The following is a 25,677-nucleotide window of genomic DNA, read 5'->3' as shown; positions in this document are numbered from 1 at the left end:
TTAGTGTATTGTGTGTTTGTAGAGCAGAGTTACAGGTAAAGTAGCCGCCGTCCCAGAAGTGGAGACATCGCTAGTGTCTGTCTGACGTGGATACACGCATATAACTACAATTAATAACACTAGTCAACAAGGTTTAAGCAACATGAATGAAACCTGACATTTTCTGATAACTTGTATCTGCTGATTCAGCATATGACACTGATTGTTCTATCGTGTCACATCATATTTTTTAGTTAAAGGCAAATAGATCTTTAAAAAATGCTTAAAAATTTATGATTTGGTCTGGAATCAAAAGTACGTCACTTGCTATGTTGAATTTATTTATAATAATGGACACTAGGTTTACGGATATGGAAGCAAAGCATAATAGCAAGCAACTGGGCAGAAGCAAAACCATGTGCACTGCAGGCGGGGCAGAAGTAACGTGGAGAGAGTCAGCTTTGGGTGGGGTGTGTCCAAACTGAAATCTAAATTACAGTGCAAAAAATAATAACATTTCTGGGCTACATGCAAAAGCAGACAGTATTTACCCTGCACAGAATAAATATAGTTCCGCCCCTTGCATTGCAAAATGGTTTGCTCCAGATACAAAGTTACTTGCTTTTTCTGCCTTTCTTCCAAAGCCTTATCAGGCCTTATATGTGGAAGGATAGCAATTGCAAAAGATATGTTTTGTTAAAATCCTTATTATGCGAAAACACGTAATATGTTCAACCTACCACCAGGCTGTTCAGAGGGTACCAAATACAATACAGATGTTTATTTGATTTGGGGTATAAGCTGCAGTGGCAGGTTGTCTAATTTCAGGGCACTGTTTGCGGTTTCTATCAAACTATGGGATGTTCAGTTATTTTCCTTTTAAAATCCCTCAATCTCCCATTCACAATGAGACCAGTGCCACCTGAACTCTTAATTTCTGTTCCTCCATCTAACTGGGAGAAATTCACCATGCCAGAAGAAGAGCAAAAGTCACCCGAGTCCTCGTCTAGTCCTTCTACATCTTGCGATCCCAGTTACAGTCCTGCTAGTCACAGTTACGGCATAACAAAATATGCACTAAAGTGAGCTAAATGATGAAGGTTTCACATTTTCAAAGCAATTGATAGAAATATTAAGATCCAGGCTGTTTTAATGAAATCTGCTTGCTACAGACAAAAGGATTGTCTGTTTAGAAAGCATTAAAACCCTGTATGTTACTATGAACTGTAAGGTTCACTCTGCGTATGCAAAGATGTAAATGAAATGATGGGTGAACTTAGGTTTCTGCATAAACCTGAAGAATGGAGATTATTTATCTATTTTAAAGGGTTGAGTTTGAAAGCAGTGTTATTACCTAATGAGAATACCAAACCATTGGTACAAAAAGTGGCTCATTCAGCAGCTATAAATGAAACTTACCTTGCCATGCCAGTCCTGTTAAGTGCCATCAACCAAAACAGTTTGCTGGCAAATCTGTGCTGATTTGGAAGTTCTTGCTTGGACTGCAGAGTTGTTTTACCAAGTATTGTTATTTTCTGTGCTAACGGGATAGTCAACCAAAACTGCAGCATTACATTGTGATGGACTGGCCCAGCAGAGTGTGTCCCTAGAAAGCACCATATCTTATGGACACCTGAAACATTGCTTCTCCCGCCATTACTGAAGTGATGTTGAAGACCCCTTTATCCCGTAAATATCTCCTGTTTCTTTTTAATGTGTAAACTAAGGGATTTGTTACTTTCCTTAGCAAAACAAAGGTAAGCCTGAAAAGAACACCTGACCAAATGTATGTGTCTCCATATAATAGCTCTTAAGTTTCTGGGTCGTCAATCCGTCCAGGTTAGAAAAAATACAAATAAGGAATTTAGTTTATTAGCAAAGTTTTTTTTAGTTGTTTTTTCAACCACAAAATAACTTCTAGAGAAAGCCATATGTTATAACATTGGAGCAGATATTGTAACAGCAAGTCTTTACAAGCCTCTAGAGCAGCCTTCCAGTATGGCGTCCTGTGTTCTGCAACAGGGTAAGTAACCTATGATTCTCTGCTGGCTGATGAAGTCCGCTGGGCACTGTCGTTCACTAACTGCTTGGTAGTATAAAAGTGTCCTTGTTCGGGGACGTCTTAGCACAGTATCAAACATGTGAGGGATTCCTTCAAACTGCAGAACATTGTGCATTCACATTTCCAAAAGATCCATTCACAGTTAAGTCAGTCAAAGTGTGTATATATATATATATATATATATATATTTTTTTTTTTCCGCTCTTGTCTCATACTGGAGTGCCTACGGCAGGGTTAACACTGCTTTTATTGGTATCATACTGAAATTTGACAAATAACCATCAAAAGTTTCTGAGCAATAAACAAAAGTTACCTAAAAAAAAAAAAAGCGGTCAGAGCTATTGTGGCATCTAGACACAGTGCACCGGTATGCAATGGAAAATCAATAATGACACGATCGTTAGATAAGCAATCTCCTCTCGTGTGGGATTTTTTTTTCCACAAGAGAAAACAAATATATAAAAAGCTTTTCTTCTTTTTAAAATTCACAAACACGTTGAATTTACAGCTAACGTTATTCACTGAATATTTTGCAGAAATAAAAGATTTATACGAAAAGCAGGTAAGCCCGTTGCTGGCAGGGATCTGCTGCAGATCGGCTTCTTAAACTACACAATCTAGAAAAGGTTTGTAGAAACCCTACAACAAGTTCACTGGAGGAATTATTTCAATGTTCACATTAAAATTACAATTTGGTGATTCCTTGAATACACCAATTTCATTCTGTCCTAACCTAAATCACACAACTCCTTACATAGGATTTATATCTGCAATGTTACATCTACAATCCGTTAACAATGTGTTGTCTCCTGGAAGTGTCACCTGAAACCTGGCCTACAAATCCTTGTAGAGCCTAGGCCACAGCGTGGAAAAGACTCTGCTCTTGCTGAAACTCCTGGGGCCTCTGCTTCTTGGAAGAAGTATTCAAGTAAGGCTGAGAGATAGGGTCTTCCTTGATAGGGTGGCCCCTATTAATTTCATGTGCTGGACGTCCACACGTGCATCTGTTTTGCTATCTGATGGACGTAGCCAATATCCGGCCTTTGGTCTGGATCTGGGTAAATGCACATGCCAACCAATTCTCGTAACTACAGGAGAGAAGAAAAAGATCTGGGTAATTCAGCTTTTAGAAAGACGATAATACATTATATTTCTAGGTTGAATCTACATGTTGAGTGAACTGAAAAATGTTTCAGCCTTAACATATTTTGTTACTGATTTTTATAACAAACTTGCTGAGGGTACACGCTGTACAATATATTGTCCTGACACTGATAACTGAATTGTCTCACTGGATGTACTGCACGTCTATTGGGACAATTCCACAGCTGACGTAGTGTAGTTGCATGTAACGACACATAGCGCTGTTGTTCAGTGGATTGTGTAGTGCATAGGTCCCAGCATGCCTTAACAGCAAAACTGGCAGGGCATGCTGGGATGTGTACTTCCACAACGGCTGCAGATTGAAGACTCATAGTGTAGCGTGTATTGCAATGCACCACATTGTTACATTCTATCGTCCCGTCAAATGTGTGTATCCAGCTTTAGAATTTGGTGGCGCTAATAATCTGATGAGCTAGTGATCAGCCACTGCATCAAATTAAATAATATATATATATATATATTAAAAATCAACTGAAGTTACTAAGTTGTCATTAATGCTGTGGTAGATGCGAGATCCTAGTGGGCTAAAGGACCTTTGATGTCAGGGGGAGGAGCAAGGTCGTGTGGACTATCCATGTCATCATCTATTCTCTTTAGTAACGTTGCGGCGAGCCATCAAGCTTGAAGCATGGTGAGTGTAAATTTAGGGTCCCACGTTCTGGCCTTGGCCCTAATTCAGAGTTGATCGCAGCAGCAAATTTGTTAGCAGTTGTGCAAAACCATGTGCACTGCAAGGGGGGCAGATGTAACATGTGCAGAGAGAGTTAGATTTGGGTGGGGTGTGTGCAAACTGAAATCTAAATTGCAGTGTAAAAATAAAGCAGCCAGTATTTACCCTGCACAGAAACAATATAACACACCCAAATCTAACTCTGCAAATGTTATATCTGCCCCACCTGCAGTGCACATGGTTTTTTAACCAGTGTCAACAAATTTGCTGCTGCGATCAACTCTGAATTACCCCCCTTGTCCTCCATTTTAGTATATCCATGGCTCAGCAGAGATGGTTAAATCACATTGACTGATGTAATAAAATTAAGTCACCTGTGGCCAACCATGGATACATTTAAAACCTATCCCATTAGTCCTCCTTGATGACAGAGATTGGGATCCACTCTGTAGACAGTCCAAAACTACACTGTTGTAGTGTTATTTAAAGTAGTGTTAGCATTATAACTGCAAACATGAGTAAAATGCTGTAACTAACATTACAATCTACTGCCTGTTGACCTTCCGTATGGTATAGCTTTAATGGCATAATTTCCCTTGTCATTTCAAAATTACATTTGTACTAGTGCTGTGCATTACCTCAAGTCGCACAATGTTTTAATGACTTCAAAATGAATATTGATACAGAATATAAAACTTGCAAATTTTGTAAAATGAACCCCCCCCCCCCCCCCCCCCCTCCCCTCCCCATTGTAAACCTGCTGGGAGCCGGAAAGGCACACGGCCTAAAGCAGGCTCTCCCACTAATACCCCTTTTCCACTAGCTAAATTTACCCGTGTTTTTGCACAGGGGCGCGCATCAACACAGGTTTTTTAGTAAGTGGAAACGGCTCAACACGGGTTGAGTGACCCTGGAATCCTACCTCGGTGGAACACGGTAATGACCCTGGTCATTGTGCGGTGGAAACGGTCATTAACCGTGTTTTCAGACCCGAGTAACATCAATATCTTTTACAGAGCTTACCCGGGTTAAGTGGAAACAGATCTGACCCGGAATAACCCATGTTGAAGTGCAGTGGAAACGTTGGGGCTGACATGGGTTGTAGCCGGGTTAAATATCCTGGATCGGACCCGGTACTCAGATGGAAAAGGGGTATAAATGGGAACAATTCATATTGTATGCAGAAAGATGGTTTCTGGGAACAAGGGCATTGCCAAATCCTGTTTTTATGTTGGGGGTTTTCTTTTTGTACCAGTTTTATAGTGTGCATAAATTACATTTCTAGTAAGGGGGGGGGGGGGTTTCTCCGGCTGGGTCCACAGGTTATCCACAGGATAACAGTGGGATATGCTGGAGCGTCAGCGGATTGGCACCAAATCGATCACAAGCTTTGTGGCCTCCCAGGATGCACCGGGCTCATCCATATAATCACGCCCACCGACTCAGTCAAATAAGTTTTTTGTTTGGTGCGGCAGGAGTCGGACCACAGTCACAGGGCTGCTGTGTTTGGCAGCCCTAAGCTTTAAATTTGATTTATTTTTATAGTCTTACTATTTTTTTAGTGATCTTTCCTAACCGTGTCTTACACGCATATTGGAAAGAGTCGCTCCAACAACTCTCCGCTGGGTCGCAACAACGCTTACCCACGGTACAAGTGCTGTCTCGACGGGCGTCTGTGTCGGATGTTACTAGCAGGTCCAGCAGACGTTACCTTCTTCCTGTGCTCCGGCCACAGCCTGGTAAGGCATCGGTTCCGCTTAGAGGGGGAATACGGACACAGCCGCACTGATTTGGGAGGAGACTAAAAAACAGCTGGCGCACCACCACGGGTGCGCTAGCGCTAGGCTTTAGGGATCATAAGGCGCCAGGATATGTTTGAGGCCGCGATCCCTAGGGTTGATGTCAGCAGTGGGGAGTCAGACGCTCTCCTGATCGCCCCTCCCCCCAGTTCATGACCAGTTACCGTGTGTCTCCCGCCATGAACCGTTTACCTCACTTCCGTCTCAGACGCTACCATGAGGGGACTCGGTCGCAACATGGACCGCTGCGTCTGTATACACTAAAGTTACCGCTAAGAGACTGGATCGCAGACATGAGTGTCTGCATACACTAAACGTTCACTGAGCATCTGTCTCCATTAAAAATACGGAGCGGTAGTGTACACTAGTAGCGTCTGGATCCACTTAGCGGTTTGTTAACATATTGATCGATCCTGGAAGTGGGGTGAGTCTCCCTGTATCCCGCTCTACAGAGTAAAGGTTATACAGCACTAAATTTCTATCTACTGTGTTAGTATGAAAAGTTAAGTTTAGTGCCTATTGCATATGAGTTTTGTACAATGCTGTGGCTTTCTCCGCAATTGCGTCTGAATACAATAAAATAACTGTATAATACAGAGAACAGTAAATGTATGCCTACATACTTGAAATGTGTTGTAGTTGAAAATATGCGCATATGACTAATAATATCATGTGGCTGACTACTAGTGTGATTGCTGACTTTATGTTTGTCAGTGTTTTTTCTGAACCTCAATGCTGGTGCTTAGGTTGGGGTCGGATTGATATCACTTTTTATGCAATATAAAGTGTTTTCAGTCACAGATTGTGTAGTACTGTGGAAGAGTTGATGATTTATCATGTCTAAGAGCGGCAAAGGTGACGAGGTTACAGCAGTAACACCAACACTCAAAACATGTTTATCCTGCAAGGTAGGGTTAACAACTCAATCTTTGGGAAATAATGGGTTGTGTGCAAATTGTTTTTCATTTCAGCAGACTGCAAGGCCGATCCCTGTTCAACAACAAATAGATCCACCTTGGGCCATATTTGCACAGACTATCTAGTATAGCTGACAGGTTGGCCCCTGCAGCTCCAGCCGCAGGAATAGGGTACACGATGAACCCATACATGCAGCTCCCATCCTATGGTATAGTCCCTACAGCTTCTACAAGTCAACAAGCTGATAAACCAAGGGTAAATATATAATCTAATGAACAGGATGATACAACAGATGATGACTCCATATACTCTACTTCACCTTATGAAGAACAAAGTGTTTCAGCTCAGAAGATAATAATTGGAGCAATGAAGGCTATTCTGTCTCTAGACGATTCAGTTGAGCCAGTAGTTAAAACTAAAGCACCTGTGTTTAAACGTCCTAAAACAGTAAGAGGTTGAGTTTCCAGGGTCAGAAGAACTGACGGAAATTATGGAGGAACCTTGGGCTACGCCCAATACGAAATATAGAATTCCAAGGAAATGGGATTCGTACTACCCTTTTCCAACTGGGGACTGTTTAAAAAGAAGTACCTCATAAAGTAGATGCGCATGTCATTCGACTTGTGTGAAAATCTATTTTCTCTAACGTCCTTGAGGATCCTGGGACTCCGTAAGGACCATGGTGAATAGACGGGCTCCGCAGGAGATAGGGCACTTTAAGAAAGCTTTGGATTCTGGGTGTGCACTGGCTCCTCCCTCTATGCCCCTCCTCCAGACCTCAGTTTTACACTGTGCCCAGAGCAAGATGGGTGCACTGCAGAGAGCTCTCAAGAGTTCTCTGCCTGAAAGCATTTTTGTTTTGGATTTTTCTTTCTACCTTTTACTACTTTTTCACAGGGAGCACTGCTGGCAACAGGCTCCCTGCATCAAGGGACTGAAGAGAGAGGAGCAGACCTTCTTGTCTAAGATAGGCTCTGCTTCCTCGGCTACTGGACACCATTAGCTCCAGAGGGGGTGAACGCAGGTTCTTACTGGGCGTCCACCACCGGAGCCGCGCCGCCGTTCTCCTCACAGAGCCAGAAGTACAGAAGTCAAAAGACGTCTCAGGCGGCAGAAGCCTTCAGCTTCACTGAGGTAACACACAGCACTGCAGCTCCCATACACCTCACACACTCCGGTCACTGTAAGGGTGCAGGGGGGGGGGCGCCCTGGGCAGCAATATAAACCTCTGCATGGCAAAAAGACTATATACATGTACAGGTGGGCTCTGTACATGTATATAAAAGAGCCCCCGCCATATTTTACTAAATTTGAGCGGCACAGAAGCCCGCCGCCGAGGGGGCGGGGCTTCTCCCTCAGCACTCACCAGCGCCATTTTCTCTCCACAGCACTGCTGAGAGGAAGCTCCCCGGACTCTCCCCTGCTTACACACGGTGAAAGGGTGCTTAAAAGAGGGGGGGGCGCACATAATTGGCGGTTTACATATTACACAGCGCTGCTGGGGAAAAACATTTTGTGTTGGTCTCCAGGGTTATTGCGCTGGGGTGTGTGCTGGCATACTCTCTCTCTCTGTCTCTCCAAAGGGCCTTGACAGGGATACTGTCTTCAGAAAAGGGGTTCCCTGTGTGTGTGAAGTGTGTGTGTCGACATGTTTGACAAGGAAGGCTCGCTTACTGTGGAGGGGGAGTGTTTGAATGTCAGGTCGCCGTCGGCAACGCCGACACCGGAATGGGTGGATATGCTGAATGTCTTGAATGCAAATGTCAATCTATTGCATAGAAGGTTAGACAAGGCAGAAGCTAGGGATCAGTCAGGTACCCAGTCCATGCCTGTCCCTGTGGCGCCAGGCCCGTTGGGGTCTCAGAAGCGCACCATATCCCAGATCGATGACACAGATTCTGACTCTAGTGTCGACTATGAAGATGCAAAATTACAGCCGAAGGTGGCAAAAGGTATTCGGTACATGATTATGGCCATTAAAGAGGTTTTGCATATTACTGAGGAACCCCCTATCCCTGACACGAGGGTACACATGTATAAAGAGAAAAAGCCTGAAGTCACTTTTCCATCATCATTTGAATTAAGTGAATTGTGCGAAAAGGCTTGGGACTCTCCAGATATGAGACCACAAGTTCCCAAAAGGATTCTTATGGCGTATCCTTTTCCACAAACTGATAGGATACGCTGGGAATCTTCACCAAAGGTGGACAAGGCGCTGACACGCTTATCCAAAAAGGTGGCACTGCCTTCTCAGGATACGGCTTCCCTCAAGGAACCGGCTGATCGCAGGCAGGAAATTACCTTGAAGCAGATTTACACTCACTCTGGTACTATTGCTAGACCGGCTATGGCGTCGGCCTGGGTTTGTAGTGCGGTTGTGGCATGGGCAGATTCCTTATCTGCGGAGATTGACACCTTAGATAGGGATGCCATTCAAATGACCATAGAGCATATCAGAGATGCTGCCTTGTATATGAGAGATGCTCAGAGAGACATTTGTTTATTAAACTCCAGAATAAATGCTATGTGTATTTCTGCTAGGCGACTCCTGTGGACCCGGCAGTGGACGGGAGATGCCGATTCTAAGCGGCACATGGAGTCCTTGCCGTACAAGGGGGAGGAGTTGTTTGGAGACGGCCTCTCGGACCTTGTCTCTACGGCTATGGCTGGTAAGTCGAATTTCTTGCCTTATGTCCCCCCGCAGCATACTAAGAAGGCACCTCATTATCAAATGCAGTCCTTTCGTTCCAATAAAAAAATAAGGTGCGGGGATCGTCCTTTGTTACCAGAGGAAAAGGCAGGGGAAAGAAGCTGCACACAGCTAGTTCCCAAAAGCAGAAGTCCTCCACTGCATCTGCAAAGTCCACCGCATGACGCTGGGGCTTCCCGGGGGGAGGCAGATCTGGTGGGGGCTCATATTCGGTTTTTCAGCCACGTCTGGGTTCAATCGCAGGTGGATCCCTGGGCAGTAGAGATTGTTGCTCAGGAATACAGGCTAGAATTCGAAGACTTGCCTCCTCGCCGGTTTTTCAAATCGGCTCTGCCGACTTCCCCGTCAGAGAGGGAGTCAGTGTTGGTAGCAATCCAAAAATGGTATGTTCAACAGGTGATTGTCACAGTTCCTCATCTCCAGCAAGGAGAGGGATATTATTCAACCCTGTTTGTGGTCCCGAAACCGGATGGTTCGGTCAGGCCCATTTTAAACCTGAAATCTCTGAACTGGTACTTGAAAAGGTTCAAGTTCAAAATGGAATCACTCCGGGCGGTCATCACCAGCCTGAAGGGGGGGATTGGATGGTGTCCCTGGACATAAAGGATGCTAACCTTCATGTTCCAATATTCCCCCCCCCCCCCCCCCCCCCCAATCAGGCGTTCTTGAGATTTGCAGTGCAGGACTGTCACTACCAATTTCAGACGTTGCCGTTTGGGCTTTCCACGGCCCTAAGGGTTTTCACCAAGGTAATGGCGGAAATGATGGTGCTCCTGCGCAGGCAGGGGGTCACAATTGTCCCATACTTGGACGATCTCCTAATAAAGGCGAGATCTTGGGAGAAGTTGCTGGACAGCGTGTCTCTGTCCATGAAGACGTTGCAGCTACACGGCTGGATTCTCAATATACCGAAGTCCCAGCTAGTTCCTACAACGCATCTGACCTTTCTGGGCCTGATCCTAGACACAGACCAGAAAAAGGTTTTTCTTCCGATCAAAAAGGTTCAGGAACTCATGACCATGGTCAGGAACCTATTGAAACCAAAGAAGGTTTCAGTGCATCAGTGCACGCGGGTCCTGGGGAAGATGGTGGCTTCATACGAGGCCATCCCTTTCGGCAGATTCCATGCGAGGACTTTTCAATGGGACCTTTTGGACAAGTGGTCTGGGTCCCATTTACAAATGCATCAAAGGATCACCAGGACCAGGGTATCTCTCCTGTGGTGGCTGTACAGTGCTCACCTTCTAGAGGGTCGCAGGTTCGGCATTCAGGACTGGGTCCTGGTGACCACGGACGCAAACCTCCGAGGCTGGGGAGCAGTGGCACTGGGAAGAAATTTCCAAGGTCTCTGGTCAAGCCTGGAGACTTGTCTCCACATCAACGTCCTGAAGTTGAGGGCCATATACAACGCCCTGCGTCAAGCGGAGAACTTACTTCGGAGAAGACCGGTTCTGATTCAGTCAATGTCACGACAGTGGCTCATATAAACCGCCAAGGCGGAACAAGGAGCAGAGTGGCCATGGCAGAAGCGACCAGGATTCTACGCTGGGCGGAAGGCCATGTAAGCGCGCTGTCAGCTGTGTTCATCCCGGGGGTGGACAACTGGGAGGCGGACTTCCTCAGCAGGCACGACCTGCATCCGGGGGAGTGGGGACTTCATCAAGAAGTCTTTGCACAGATCGCGGATCGGTGGGGCCTGCCTCAAATAGACATGATGGCGTCATGTCTCAACAAAAAGCTAAAGCGGTATTGCGCCAGGTCTAGGGACCCTCAGGCGGTAGCGGTAGACGCTCTGGTGACACCTTGGGTGTTCAGATCGGTCTATGTGTTTCCTCCTCTTCCTCTCATACCAAAGGTGTTGAAAATTGTAAGAATAAGCAGGGTCAGAACAATCCTCATTGTTCCAGATTGGCCACGGAGGACTTGGTATCCGGAGCTGCAAGAGTTGCTCACAGAAGATCTGTGGCCTCTTCCTCTAAGGCAGGACCTGCTGCAGCAGGAGCCCTGTCTGTTCCAAGACTTACCACGGCTGCGTTTGACGGCATAGCGGTTGAACGCCGGATCCTAGCGGAAAAAGGAATTCCGGAGGAAGTCATTCCTACCCTGATCAAGGCTAGGAAAGACGTGACGTTGAAACATTATCACTGTATATGGCGGAAATATGTTTCTTGGTGTGAGGCCAGCGCTGCTCCTACGGAGGAGTTCCATTTGGGCCGTCTACTTCACTTCCTTCAAACAGGAGTGACCTTGGGCCTAAAATTAGGGTCCATAAAGGTCCAGATTTCGGCCTTATCCATTTTCTTTCAAAGAAAATTAGCCTCTCTTCCTGAGGTACAGACTTTTGTGAAGGGGGTGCTGTATATTCAGCCTCCCTTTGTGCCTCCGGTGGCACCTTGGGATCTTAACGTGGTGTTACGTTTCCTCAAGTCACCTTGGTTTGAACCACTTAAAACTGTGGAGTTGAAATACCTCACGTGGAAAGTGGTCATGTTATTGGCGTGTTTCAGAATTGGCGGCTTTATCGCATAAAAGCCCATACTTGGTTTTTCACGTTGATAGTGTAGAGTTGAGGACTCGTCCTCATTTTCTTCCAAAAGTGGTCTCATCTTTTCATGTGAACCAACCTATTGTCGTGCCTGTGGCTACAAGGGACTTGGACGATTCCGAGTCCCTGGATGTAGTCAGGGCTTTGAAGATTTATGTGACCAGAACGGCTCGGATCAGGAAGACTGAAGCTTTGTTTGTTCTCTATGCGCCCCTGCTTCAACGCAGACTATTGCTCGCTGGATCTGTAACACGATTCAGCAGGCGCATTCTACGGCAGGATTGCCGTTACCGAAATTGGTTAAGGCCCATTCTACTAGGAAGGTGGGCTCTTCTTGGGCGGCTGCCCGAGGGGTCTCGGCATTACAGTTGTGCCAAGCAGCTACTTTGTCGGGGACAAACACCTTTGCAAAGTTCTATAAGTTTGATACCCTGGCTGAGGAGGACCTTGTGTTTGCTCAATCGGTGCTGCAGAGTCATCCGCACTCTCCCGCCCGTTTGGGAGCTTTGGTATAATCCCCATGGTCCTTACGGAGTCCCAGCATCCTCAAGGACGTTAGAGAAAATAAGAGTTTACTTACCGGTAAATCTATTTCTCGTAGTCCGTAGAGGATGCTGGGCGCCCGTCCCAAGTGCGGACTTCTTCTGCATGACTTGTATATAGTTATTGCTTACATAAGGGTTATGCTATAGTTTTCGGTGATACCGTGGCTATGTTGTTGTTCATACTGTTAACTGGGTAAGTTTATCTTAAGTTATACAGTGTGGCTGGTATGAATCTCGCCCTTAGATTTACAAAAATCCTTCCTCGTACTGTCCATCTCCTCTGGGCACAGTTTCCCTAACTGAGGTCTGGAGGAGGGGCATAGAGGGAGGAGCCAGTGCACACCCAGAATCCAAAGCTTTCTTAAAGTGCCCCATCTCCTGCGGAGCCCGTCTATTCCCCATGGTCCTTACGGAGTCTCAGCATCCTCTACGGAGTACGAGAAATAGATTTACCGGTAAGTAAAATCTTATTTTACCCTTGCCATCAACATCATTAAATGATGTCACAGACAGACGAGTGGATGGTTTTTTTAAAAACATTTTTTCTCTGTCAGGGGCAGTCATAAGGCCTGCTATGGCCTCAGCCTGGATGGCAAATGCGGTAGTTGAATGGGCTGAAGAATTAGAGAATGGGCTTTTAGCACCTACTAGGGAGTAGGAGTCTCATATAGCTCATATGAAACAGGCTGCGCTATTTCTAGAAGAAGCAGCAATGGATATGGGTACGATTGCTTCCAAAGCATCAGCCTTAACGGTAGCTGCTCGCAGAGCAATTTGGCTACGTACATGGAAAGCGGATTCAGAATCTAAAAAAGTTCTGGAAGCTTTGCCTTTTGTTGGGAACATTCTCTCTGGTAAGGAATTGACGGAAATTCTGGAATCAGAAACTGAATCCAAGAAGGTTAAATTTCCTACCAGTTATACTCCTAAGCCCTCAGGATTTAGGCCATTTCAGTGGCAGGGTAAAACAAAAGGTAAAAATGAGTTTACGCAAACCCAGCACAATAAAACAAGGAAGCAGTGGGCAACTAGAGGGCCAACCTCCAAACCAGAACAGAAACCACCAGCCTGAGGGTGCAGGCCTCCACTTGGGGGACTCAAAGGTAGGGGCCGTCTTCTTCAGTTTGCACGCATATGGCAGCGGTCGACAACAGACGCTTGGGTGCAAGAAGTGGTATCTCGGGGTTATGTTTTCCCATTCAAAAAGCAGCTTCCTCGAAGGTTTTTTTGTACCAGCCCGTCTCACATAGAGACGAGGGCCAGGGCACTGCAAGAAAAAGTTCACAAACTGCTTCAGTGAGGAGTAATTGTCCCAGTACGTCCGGAACAACGGGGGAAGGGGTTTTACTCCAACCTATTTTTGGTCCAGAAGCCAAATGGGTCGTTTCGACCCATCCTCAATCTCAAAATGTTAAACAAATACATTTGGGTACCAAGATTCCATATGGAAGCATTACGTTCCATAATTTTGACCATGGAACCAGGGGATTACATGGTATCTCTGGATATACAAGATGCTAACCTGCATGTGCCGATAGCCTTGTCTCATCAGGGTTACCTCAGGTTCGCTATCCTCCAGCAACATTTTCAGTTCCAGGCCTTACCCTTTGGGTTGGCCACAGCCCCCCAGAGTATTTACCAAGATCATGGTGGTTATGGCAGCTTATCTCCGCAAGCAGGGGATAAGGATTTTTCCATACCTTGATCTTTTAATCCTGGCACAATGCCAGGAACTGCTCTTGAGCCATCTCCAACAGACAATAACTTGTCTACAGAAGCATGGATGGCTCATAAATTGGGCAAAGTCGTCTCTGATTCCGTCACAACGGATGATTCACTTGGGGGCTGTATTGGATTCAGGTTTGCAGAAAATAATTTTACCTGTGGAAAAAATATCCAAGGTGCAATTAATAACTCTGGAATTGTTGCATAGTCAAACAATATCAGTTCACACAGCAATGTGAGTGATGGGAATGATGGTGTCAACATTCGACATGGTGGAATATGCACACTTCCACTCAAGACCTTTGCAACATCTGATTCTAACCAGATGGAATGGAGTACATCAGACAATAAAGAAACAAATGATGGTACTTCCAGTAAAAGTAAAGAGGTCGTTAGCCTGGTGGTTACAGACAATCCATCTAGACAAGGGGAGACCCTTTTGGATATCAGATTGGGAGATCCTGACAATGGATGCCAGTCTTCAGGGCTGGGGAGCAGTGTCTGGAAAACTATGGTTCCAGAGACAATGGACCAAAGAGGAAAGTTGCCTGCCAATAAATTTGTTGGAACTACAAGCCATATACAGGGCACAGATTCAGGCAAAGGACATTCTGCAAGGAAAACCAGTCCAGATCCGCTCAGACAATGCAACGGCAGTAGCGTACCTCAACCATCACGGAGAAGCTCGCAGCCAAGGAGCAATGAAGGAGGTAAGTCACATACGAAAGTGGGCAGAACTCCATCTTCCAGCACTGCCTGCAGTGTTCGTTCCAGGAGTCCTAAACTGGGAAGCGGACTTTCTCAGTCGGCATACCATTCAAGAAACAGGATGGGCTCTACACCCAGAAGTATTTCAGACGCTAGTAGACAAGTGGGGGTTGCCAGAGATAGACCTCATGGCGTCCCGTCTGAACCACAAAGTTCCGACATACGGTTCAAGAACAAAAGACCCCGGAGCGAGCGATCCTGGTGGACACACTGTCAGTGAAATGGGACTTTCATCTGGCGTATCTATTTCCTCCAATATCCCTGCTACCCAGGGTGGTGAGGAAAATAAAGCAAGCAAAGGGTGCCGTAATTCTAATAGCTCCGGCATCGCCCAGAAGGCACTGGTACATAGATCTGCAGAGGATGTCGATAGATGCACCAATTCTGCTCCCTCAACGTCCAGATCTACTAATGCAGGGTCCCTGTTGTCACAGGCATCTGGATCGGCTCTCTTTAACATAGAAACATAGAATTTGGCGGCAGATAAGAACCACTTGGCCCATCTAGTCTGCCCCTTTTTTTTTTATCCTTTAGGCAATCTCAACCCTTTTTGAACCTTAATTCTTTGTAAGGATATTCATATGCCTATCCCAAGCATGTTTAACTTGCTCTACAGTCTTAGCCTCTACCACCTCTGATGGGAGGCTATTCCACTTATCCACTACCCTTTCTGTGAAGTAATTTTTCCTTAAATTTCCCCTGAACCTCCCCCCCCCCCCCTCCAGACTCAGTGTATGTCCTCGAGTTCTAATACTTCTCTTCCTTTGAAGAATGTTTCCCTCCTGAACTGTGTTAAGACCCTTGATATATTTGAAAGTTTCTATCATGTCCCCCCTTTCCCTTCTCTCCTCCAAACTATACATGTTAAGATCTTTCAGCCTTTCCAGGTATGTTTTGTGATTTAGGCCATGCACCATTTTAGTTGCCCTTCTTTGTACACTCTCTAATGTACTTATATCTTTCTGGAGATATGGTCTCCAGAACTGGACACAGTATTCCAGATGGGGACACACCAATGACCTACACAGTGGCATTATCACTTCTTTTTTCCTGCTACTGATTCCTCTCCCTATGCAACCAAGCATCTGACTTGCCTTCATCATTGCTTTGTAGCATTGCTTTCCTGCCTTCAATTCACTTGTAATAGTGACTCCTAAATCCCTTTCCTCCTCAGTAGTTTCTATTTTAGTACCCTTGATACTATATTTAGCCTTTGGGTTTTTGAGACCCAAGTGCATGATTTTGCATTTTTTAGCATTAAACTGTAGTTGCCACAATTTTGACCATTTCTCAAGCCTACCTAGGTCATCAATCATTTGTTTTACCCCTCCCGGTGTGTCTACCCTGTTGCATATCTTTGTATCATCTGCAAAAAGGCATACCTTCCCTTCAATACCATCTGCAATGTCACCAACAAAGATATTAAAGAGAACTGGACCAAGTACAGATCCCTGGGGTACTCCACTAACATTTCCCTCCATAGATTGAACTCCATTCACTACAACTGTCTGTTTCCTATCCTGCAACCAGGTTCTTATCCATTTAACCGTTTTATAATCCACCCCCACGCTTTCAAGTTTATTTAGCAGTCTGCGATGTGGGATAGTGTCAAATGCCTTACTAAAATCTAGATATGCTACATCTACAGCTCCCCCTTGATCTATTATTTTCGTCACAGAGTCAAAAAAGTCAATAAGATTTGTTTGGCATGATCTCCCACCAGTAAATCCATGCTGTTTTGGATCCTGTAAGTTGTTTGATTTAAGATATTCCACAACTTTCTTTTAATAGTTTTTCCATTACTTTCCCTACTACTGATGTAAGGCTTACTGGTCTGTAGTTACTTGCTTCTTGCTTGCTTCCACTTTTGTGCAGTGGAACTACATTTGCTCTTTTCCAGTCCTCTGGAATAGCACCTGTATTTAGTGACTGGTTAAATAATTCTGTTAAAGGTGTAACCAGCACATCTTTTAGCTCTTTCAGTATCCTTGGGTGTATCCCATCTGGTCCCATTGATTTATCCACTTTTAGATTTGAAAGTTCTGTTAGGATGTTCTCCTCTGTAAATGTACTTTCATCTGCCTTATTTTTATGAATGTCCTTGCAACTTAACTGTGGCCCCATCCCTTCCTCTGTAGTAAATACTGAGCAAAAATAATTATTTAGGTGATCTGCTATTGCCTTGTCTCCCTCCACCAAATGCTCACTCTCTGTCTTAAATCTTATTATTCCCCCACTTGATTTTCTCCTTTCACTTATATACTTAAAAAAAAAAGTTTTGCCCCCTTTATCTACTGACTGGGCCATTTTATCCTCAGCTTCTGCCTTTGCACGTCTGATCACTTTCTTAGCATCCTTCCGTTTGTCAAGATACATCTCTTTGTCGTTATTATTTTGAGTGTTTGTATTTCCTAAAAGCCATCTTTTTTGCTTTCACACTAGTTGCTATGTCTTTTGTGAACCACACTGGCTTTCTTTTCCTGTTGTTTTTCCTAACCCTTTTGATACAAAGGTCTGTTGCACTTTTCAGTTTTTCCCACCTCTCCTGCACTCCTTCCAAGTTCCTCCAGTCCACCAATGAATCACTTAAACATCTCCCCATTTTTGCAAAGTCAGCATTACTAAAATCCAACACCTTTATTTTTGTGTGCGAGGAGTTGGATCCTGTCTTTATACTAAACTATACTGCTTGATGATCACTGGATCCCAGGTGCTCACCCACATATATGTTGGATATCCTATCACCATTTGTAAGAATTAAATCTAATATTGAGTCTTTGCGAGTGGGCTCCCTCCCCAATTGCTTGAGAGATGCTCCCTGTAAGGAATGTTGAAATTTGCCACTTGTAGCTGAACTTGCAAAAGACCCCTCCCAATTTACATCAGGTAAATTAAAGTCTCCCATGATTATGACTTCTCCCTTTAAAGCCATTTTAGTGATGGCCAATAATAGGTTTCTGTCCAAATCCTGCCCCTGGCCTGGTGGTCTATAGATCACCCTAATGCGAATAATATCCTTCTCCCCGGTTTCTATAGTGACCCAAAGGGCCTCAGTTTTGTCTTCAATATTTTGTATTAAAGTAGCATTTATGCTTTTTTTCACATACATTGCTACCCCTCCTCCTATTCTATCCTTCCTAAATAAATTGTATCCTGGTATAGCTATGTCCCAGTCATGATTCTCATTGCACCATGACTCTGTAATTGCAACAAAATCCAGGTTATCCCTTGTCATTATCGCAATTAGTTCTGGAATTTTGTCTCCCAAGCTCCTAGCATTTGCACTCATAGATTTAAGAATTTTGTCTGCATTTGTTATTAGTAGCCATGTCCAGACCGTACAAAATAAATGACAAGTTTAAAGTTGAAATTACCTGTTTGGGGATGTTGCTCAGTGTTTGGTATTTTTTAATTTTTTAATTTTTTTTAACTAATCAGGAATCACACTGTGTTCTTTACACCATGACTACACCTCACTAAATGTAAAGATATAGTACACCTGACCACAATGGTCAAATGATCAAAGGTGGTAAACACCAGAGAACATGAAATAATAAACTAGGTTTCACTGTGCAACTTCCCCACACATGCAATGCCAATTACAAGCCAATCATTACATGAAAAAACATACATGAGTTTGCATAACAGAGAGCTGTAGTGAGCAGTTTGGGGATGTCTTTTCATAGTGTAAAAAGACAGATAATATTGGTACAGTTGAGAATTCAGATGTTTTTGGTAAGCTATAGACATAAATTTGAGTAGTTGCGGATGAAGTGTAAAGGTCTTGTTGCGTTCCTATCAAAGATTTAAGTTATAAGTATGGGTTACTCAGGCTGGAGTAGTTTGATGTGTAGAGGAATTGGACTCGCATATGTTTGAAAGCTGTCCTTTAGTGGTTCAGATTGTGGATAGATTGTTGTCCTTCTGTTTCCCGTCGGTGTAACGTCGAAATTATGTTTAAACTTGTAGTTATCCTTTAAATAATGTCCTTTGAATTAATAGGCCGTAGGCTTGTGGGCCAAGCCTTTCTGATGCTCTTTAAGTAATGGGCCAAGCATGTGAATACACTGATTACACCCAAACTCCACTGAACCCTCCCCCAGCAATGGACAGTAATAAAACACAGTTTTAAGAAAACAAGCTAACAATCCAACCGAGATTTAACAGTCATGCCCTCATGCCTATACTCAAGAGATAACATTCTAATTTATCAATATCAACCCATCATGTGCATAAGCAATCTAATATAAAAGCAGATGCCTTATGCCTATAGCAATGCTATCATTCTTAACACCAAATTTGCCAGTTAGTCTTTCAGTGCAATCAGTAGTGATAATCTGCAGCTCTCATTTTCAATAAACCTAGACAAGTATATATTCACCAGCAGTTATTTGAGTGCAATGTTCTGCAGGAGTGTAGAAGCTGGAATTACCAGCAGTTATTTGAGTGCAATGTTCTGCAGGAGTCTTTGACGGCGTGGCTGTTGAAACCTCTGTCCTCAAGTCAAGGGTTTTTCACAACAGGTAATTCAAACAATGCTTAGAGCAAGGAAACCTTCCTCTGCTTGCGTTTATCACCGAATATGGCAAACCTATATTCATTGGTGCAGTGAAAGAAATATGGATCCAAAATCTTTCAAAGTATCCAGAATCTTAGATTTCCTTCAGGCACGAATGGATAAGCGTTTGAATGTGGCTTCCTTGAGAGTTCAAGTTTAGGCATTCACTGTATGGTTTCAAAAGAAAATTGCTACTTTTCAGGATGTGCGTACTTTTTTCTAGGGAATGCTGCGCATTCAACCACCTTTTGTTCCTCCTGCAGTGCCATGGGATCTAAGTCTGGTTCTCAAAGCCCTTCAAGGGGCTCCGTTTGAACCCCTTAAAAAAAGTGGATCTTAAATGGTTAACAGCTAAAGTACTCTTCCTACTGGCTATGGCATCAGCTAGAAGAGTATCTGATTTAGGAGCACTATCGTGTAATTCTCCTTTTCTGAATTTTTATCCAGATAAAGCAGTTCTTAGAACTAATTCTGGTTATCTTCCAAAGGTGGTATCGATGTTTCACCTTAATGAAGAAATTGTAATCCCGGCTTTTCAGGTATCGGGACTTTCTGCGGGAGAAGTGTCGCTGGACGTAGTCCGGGCGTTAAGAATCTACGTAGATCGTACCAGTGCCATCAGAAAGACAGATTTTCTCTTCATTGTCTACGGATTTCACAAGAGGGGATGGCCTACTACTCAACAGATGCTAGCAAGATGGCTTCGAATGACGATTTCAGAAGCATACTCTCAAGCTGATCTCCCTGTTCTGGCTAATGTCTCTGCTCACTCTACACGTAAGGTAGGTCCTTCATGGGCAGCACAAAATGGTGCTTCAGCAGAACAGATATGTAAGGCAGCCACATGGTCTTCCATTAACACATTCATTAGACATTATGCCTTGGATACCTTTGCCTCTCATGACGCTGAATGTGGGCGAAAGGTTCTCCTGTCCAATCAGAAGCGTCCCCACCACTAAAAATTTGCTTTGGGAAATCCCAATGTTATCCTGTGGACCCAGACGGACAAATATATGTTATGGTAGGAGAAATATCGTTATCAACGGTAAGTTCTTATGTCCACAGGGATCCCACCCTGACGCACCTGATTTGAGAATTTTTATACTCTCTAACCTCTTCCCTCTTGCGTGGAAGGGTGTGCATGTGTGTTCTTCTAGCTTGAATAGGGTCCTACATAATGCTCCTGCCTAAATGCTTTGGAAACTGGTGGGTGGAATTATATGGACGAGCCCAGTGCATCCTGGGAGGAGGAGGGGGGGGGGGGGGGAGAACTGTCAAAGCTTGGAGAGAGATAAAGTACCAACCAATCAGCTTCAAACAAAACCTGTAAAATGCAATGTAGAAGTGGACTAGTACTTTATCGTTATTTTCTAGTTTTGATAAATACCCCCTTAGTATCAATAGGTTAGCGATATCATCAATCAAGGGTATAAGATTATAATTCTACTCTGTACACAGACGTAATATCACCAGAGTTCCGCCACCTGCAGTAAAACTGAAGGCATTAAAGGACAGGCTCCAGACTATTAGAAAACATAAGTAATTGCTCCTATTCACGTCTTCCTAGTAGAAAAAGTGTCAGGGGGGTTTTATACTGATCTTGATATAAGATTGGTCAATTAATTAATTTATGCAAGAAATTCCACAATCCAATTAAAACCCAAGAACAATGCTGATCTCAAGGAAAAGGGCAGCAGAGGTGGTCCTAAGACCAAACACAATCATCAAAATCTCAAAGAGAGATTCAGAAGGCGCTGCTGTTTAAAAAAAAAAAAAAAGCGATACTTACTAGCTTTTGTGTGAGCCACGGAAAAAAAACACATGGTTTTAGGCTATAGCAAGATCTACTTTAAAGGGACTTTAATCCTCCAAAATAAAAAACATTTAAGCAAAAATACTTTTGCATTTGCTATATATGTCTGACGCCATTGTGGAAGTGTGTCGGCGAGATGTAATGGATTACAAAATGGCAGGAGATAGGGGATGCTGGCTGATCTGAGACGTTTATTTTTAAAGGGGTAATCACTTACAAGGCATGGTTTTGCCTTATATATGACTAACTCCATTACATCCCGCCGTCTATGTCCTTAAGGGTACAAATGGCCACAAAGGCCAGCCAACTGCACATATGACAAACCGGTGGTCGCAACATGGGGTCTGTATGTGACCAAAATCCCCAGCATCCTCCAGTGATACTAATATTCATTTTGTAGCATCTGTGAAAATATTCTTGTTCATATTTAGTTTGTAACAAAGACTATAAAAACAAAATGTTTGGAACGCCAGTAAGGAGCGCGTGGGGAGACGGAACCGAGCATCTCATACAATTATATATTTTATTCCCCACATCACTGCCTTTTATTATTTCATTTCTCAAGAAAGGGGCCCAGTAAATGACCAGTCAGTGATTGCGCAGCTAAAAGAGCCATTTAATTCTGGTATACCCTGGTATCTACACTGGCAGCGTTTAATATTTTATTACACATAATGAACATGATCGGTGTGCATGAGAACAGAATTACTGGGGGGAGTGAGGCAGGAGTAAAGAAGCCGCTTTAGTCAGGATCTTTATGAGGTTGCACGGGATCAGGGCTCTGGGGAATGACTGAGCTGATCAGTAACGCACTGCTCGGCTCGGCTGTCTCATGGGGATGCATAGAGATGAGGGGGAAAAAAAAAATCAACATCCAAACATGATCAATCGAAAGTATTCACTGTGAGCTTGAAAAACACAAGCGGAGACACATAATATTTCCCTGGATTGTTGGTGTCTGTTACAGGACAAACATCATCCACAGAGCCACATGATAGCAATAGTTTGATAATTGATTGGGATATTGATTCGCAGCTCAGAGGTTTAGAACACAGTGAACAGAGAGATGAATGGTGGGCAGAGTTTATGTGGACAGGTTTCGGTGACATTCAATAACCCTATCAATTACTGTGGAATGTGTTGTTGGCTTATAAAAGGCTGCCAAAGCAGCCTGGCGTTGAAAGGGGACATCCGAAGGGCACGTGGTTCAGTCCCTCATCAATGATCTTTATTAAGTTCGATAAAGCTGCAACCAGGACGACATGCTGACTCAGTTCAATATTGAGGAAAGGGGCATTTAAAGATATATATATATATATATATATACACACACACACACACACACACACACACACACACATACACACACACACACACACAGTGCCTTTGCTAAAGTTTTTACCCCCTTTGCATTTTTCATGTTTTGTTGCCTCACAACCTGGAATTAAAATGTATTGTTTGAAGGTTTGCATCATTTCATTCACAGAATATGGCTACAACTTTCAAGATTTTATTTATTTTTTATTGTAAAGCAAACAACAAATAGGTCGAAATAACAAAACTTCAGCGTGCATAACTATTCACCCCTCTAAAGTCAGTACTTTGTAGAGCCACTTTTTGCGCCATTTACAGCTGGAAGTAGCTTTGGATAAGTCTCTATGAGCTTACCACTGACCACAGATTCTCAATTGGATTGAGATCTGGCCTTAGACTAGACCATTCCAACACATTTAAATGTTTCCCCTTAAACCACTCGAGTGTTGCTTTAGCAGTATGCTTCAGGTCATTGTCCTGCTGGAAGGTGAACCTCCGTCCCAGTCTCAAATCACAGGCAGACTGAAACAGGTTTTGCTCAAGAATATCCCTGTATTTAGCACAATCCATCTTTCCCTCAACTCGTAACAGTTTCCCAGTCCCTGCTCCAGAAAAACATCCCCACAGCATGATGCTGCCACCACGTTTCACTGTGGGGATGGTGACTTGGGGTGATGGGATGTGTTGTGTTTGCGTCAGACATAGCGTTTTCCTTGGTGGCCAAAAAGTTAAATTTTAGTCTCATCGGACCAGAGCACCTTCCTCCACACATTTGGGGAGTCGTCCACATGCCTTTTGGCAAACTCAAAACGTGCCTTCTTATTTTTAACACTAAGTAATGGCTTTTTTCTGGCCTCTCTTCCGTAAAGCCCAGCTCTATTAACTGTAGGGCTTACTGTGGTCACATGTGCAGATACACCAGTCTCTGCTGTGGAACTCTGCAGCTCCTTCAGGGTTACCTTTCATCTCTGTGCCCTCCTTGCCCGGTCTGCGAGTTTTGGTGGCCTGCCCTCTATTGGCGTGTTTGTTGTGGTACAAAGTTCTTTGCATTTGAAGATTATGGATTTGATGTTGCTACGGGGGATAATCAAAGATCTGGATATTTTCTCTAACGTCCTAGTGGATGCTGGGGACTCCGTAAGGACCATGGGGAATAGACTGGCTCCGCAGGAGACATGGGCACTTTAAGAAAAAAATTATATTCTGGTGTGCTCTGGCTCCTCCCTCTATGTCCCTCCTCCAGACCCCAGTTTGAATCTGTGCCCGGACGAGCTGGGTGCTGTTCAGTGAGCTCTCCTGAGCTTGCTGTAAGAAAGTATTTTGTTAGGTTTTTATTTTCAGGGAGCTCTGCTGGCAACAGACTCCCTGCATCGTGGGACAGAGGGGAGAGAAGCAGCCCTACTCTCTGAAGATAGGTCCTGCTTCTTAGGCTACTGGACACCATTAGCTCCAGAGGGATCGTAAACAGGATCTCACCCTCGTCGTCCGATCCCAGAGCCGCGCCGCCGTCCCCCTCGCAGAGCCGGAAGACAGAAGCCGGGTGAGCATAAGAAGCAAGAAGACTTCGAAATCGGCGGCAGAAGACTCCAGTCTTCACTGAGGTAGCGCACAGCACTGCAGCTGTGCGCCATTGCTCCCACACACACCTTACATACTCCGGTCACTGTAAGGGTGCAGGGCGCAGGGGGGGGGGGGCGCCCTGGGCAGCAATTGGGACCTCTTTGGCAACAGTTTAGCATATACACAGTTGGGCACTGTATATATGTATGAGCCCCCGCCAAAAATTGTACATTGAAGCGGGACAGAAGCCCGCCTCTGAGGGGGCGGGGCTTCTTCCTCAGCACTCACCAGCGCCATTTTTTCTCCACAGCTCCGCTGAGAGGAAGCTCCCCAGGCTCTCCCCTGCAGATACACGGTAGAAGAGGGTGAAAAGAGAGGGGGGGCACATAATTAGGCGCAAAAATCAATATAAACAGCGGCTATTGGGTTAACATTAAGTTACTGTGTTATTCCTGGGTTATATAGCGCTGGGGTGTGTGCTGGCATACTCTCTCTCTGTCTCTCTAAAGGGCCTTGTGGGGAACGGTCTTCAAAAAGAGCATTCCCTGTGTGTCGGTACGCTTGTGTCGACATGTTTGACGAGGAAGGCTATGTGGAAACAGAGCGGGAGCAAATGAATGTGGTGTCTCCGCCGACGGCGCCGACACCTGATTGGATGGATATGTGGAAGGTTTTAAATGATGATGTTAATTCCGTGCATAAAAGCCTTGTCGCAGAGGCCGTCAGGGTCTCAGAAGCGCCCACTATCCCAAATTGTTGACACAGATACCGACATGGATTCCGACTCCAGTGTCAATTACGATGATGCAAAGTTACAGCCTAAATTGGCTAAATCCATCCGTTATATGATTATAGCAATTAAGGATGTGTTGCACATCACAGAGGAAACCCCAGTCCCTGACAAGAGGGTTCATATGTATGGGGAAAAAAGGCAGGTGGTGACCTTTCCCCCTCCACACGAGTTATGTGAAAAGGCTTGGGAATCTCCAGATAAAAAACTGCAGATTTCCAAACGGATGCTTATGGCGTATCCTTTCCCGCCAACGGACAGGTTACGCTGGGAATCCTCCCCTAGGGTGGACAAAGCTTTAACACGCTTATCCAAGAAGGTAGCCCTGCCGTCACAGGATATGGCTACCCTTAAAGATGCTGCGGATAGAAAGCAAGAGGGTACCCTGAAGTCCATTTATACACATTCAGGTACCTTACTGAGGCCAGCGATCGCGTCGGCCTGGGTGTGTAGTGCTGTAGCAGCATGGACGGACACCCTGTCTGAGGAACTTGATACCTTAGACAAGGATACTATATTAATGACCCTGGGGCCTATAAAATACGCTGTCCTATATATGAGAGATGCTCAAAGAGACATTAGTCTACTGGGTTCTAGAATAAATGCTATGTCGATTTCTGCCAGAAGGGTCCTGTGGACTCGGCAATGGACAGGTGATGCCGACTCAAAAAGGCACATGGAGGTTTTACCTTACAAGGTGAGGAATTGTTTGGGGAGGGTCTCTCGGACCTGGTCTCCACAGCTACTGCTGGAAAGT

At 44.5% G+C, this 25,677-nt stretch overlaps 1 protein-coding gene across 4 annotated transcripts in view; it reads right to left on the bottom strand.

Moving 5' to 3' along the window:
* Positions 1–1,835: 1,835 nt before the first annotated feature.
* The window catches only part of NEK6 (NIMA related kinase 6), a 283,568-nt gene continuing 259,726 nt past the window's right edge, over positions 1,836–25,677 (bottom strand). For all 4 annotated transcript variants that reach the window (XM_063936856.1, XM_063936854.1, XM_063936857.1 and 1 more), the window contains one exon: positions 1,836–3,129. In XM_063936856.1, coding sequence (XP_063792926.1) covers positions 3,019–3,129 — 111 coding nt within the window. In that variant the 3' untranslated portion in view covers positions 1,836–3,018. The remainder of the gene's footprint in view (positions 3,130–25,677) is intronic.

The sequence above is a fragment of the Pseudophryne corroboree genome, chromosome 8 (assembly GCF_028390025.1).
Source record: "Pseudophryne corroboree isolate aPseCor3 chromosome 8, aPseCor3.hap2, whole genome shotgun sequence".
Taxonomy (NCBI): Eukaryota; Metazoa; Chordata; class Amphibia; order Anura; family Myobatrachidae; genus Pseudophryne; species Pseudophryne corroboree.
This window is presented reverse-complemented; position numbering and strand designations above follow the sequence as displayed.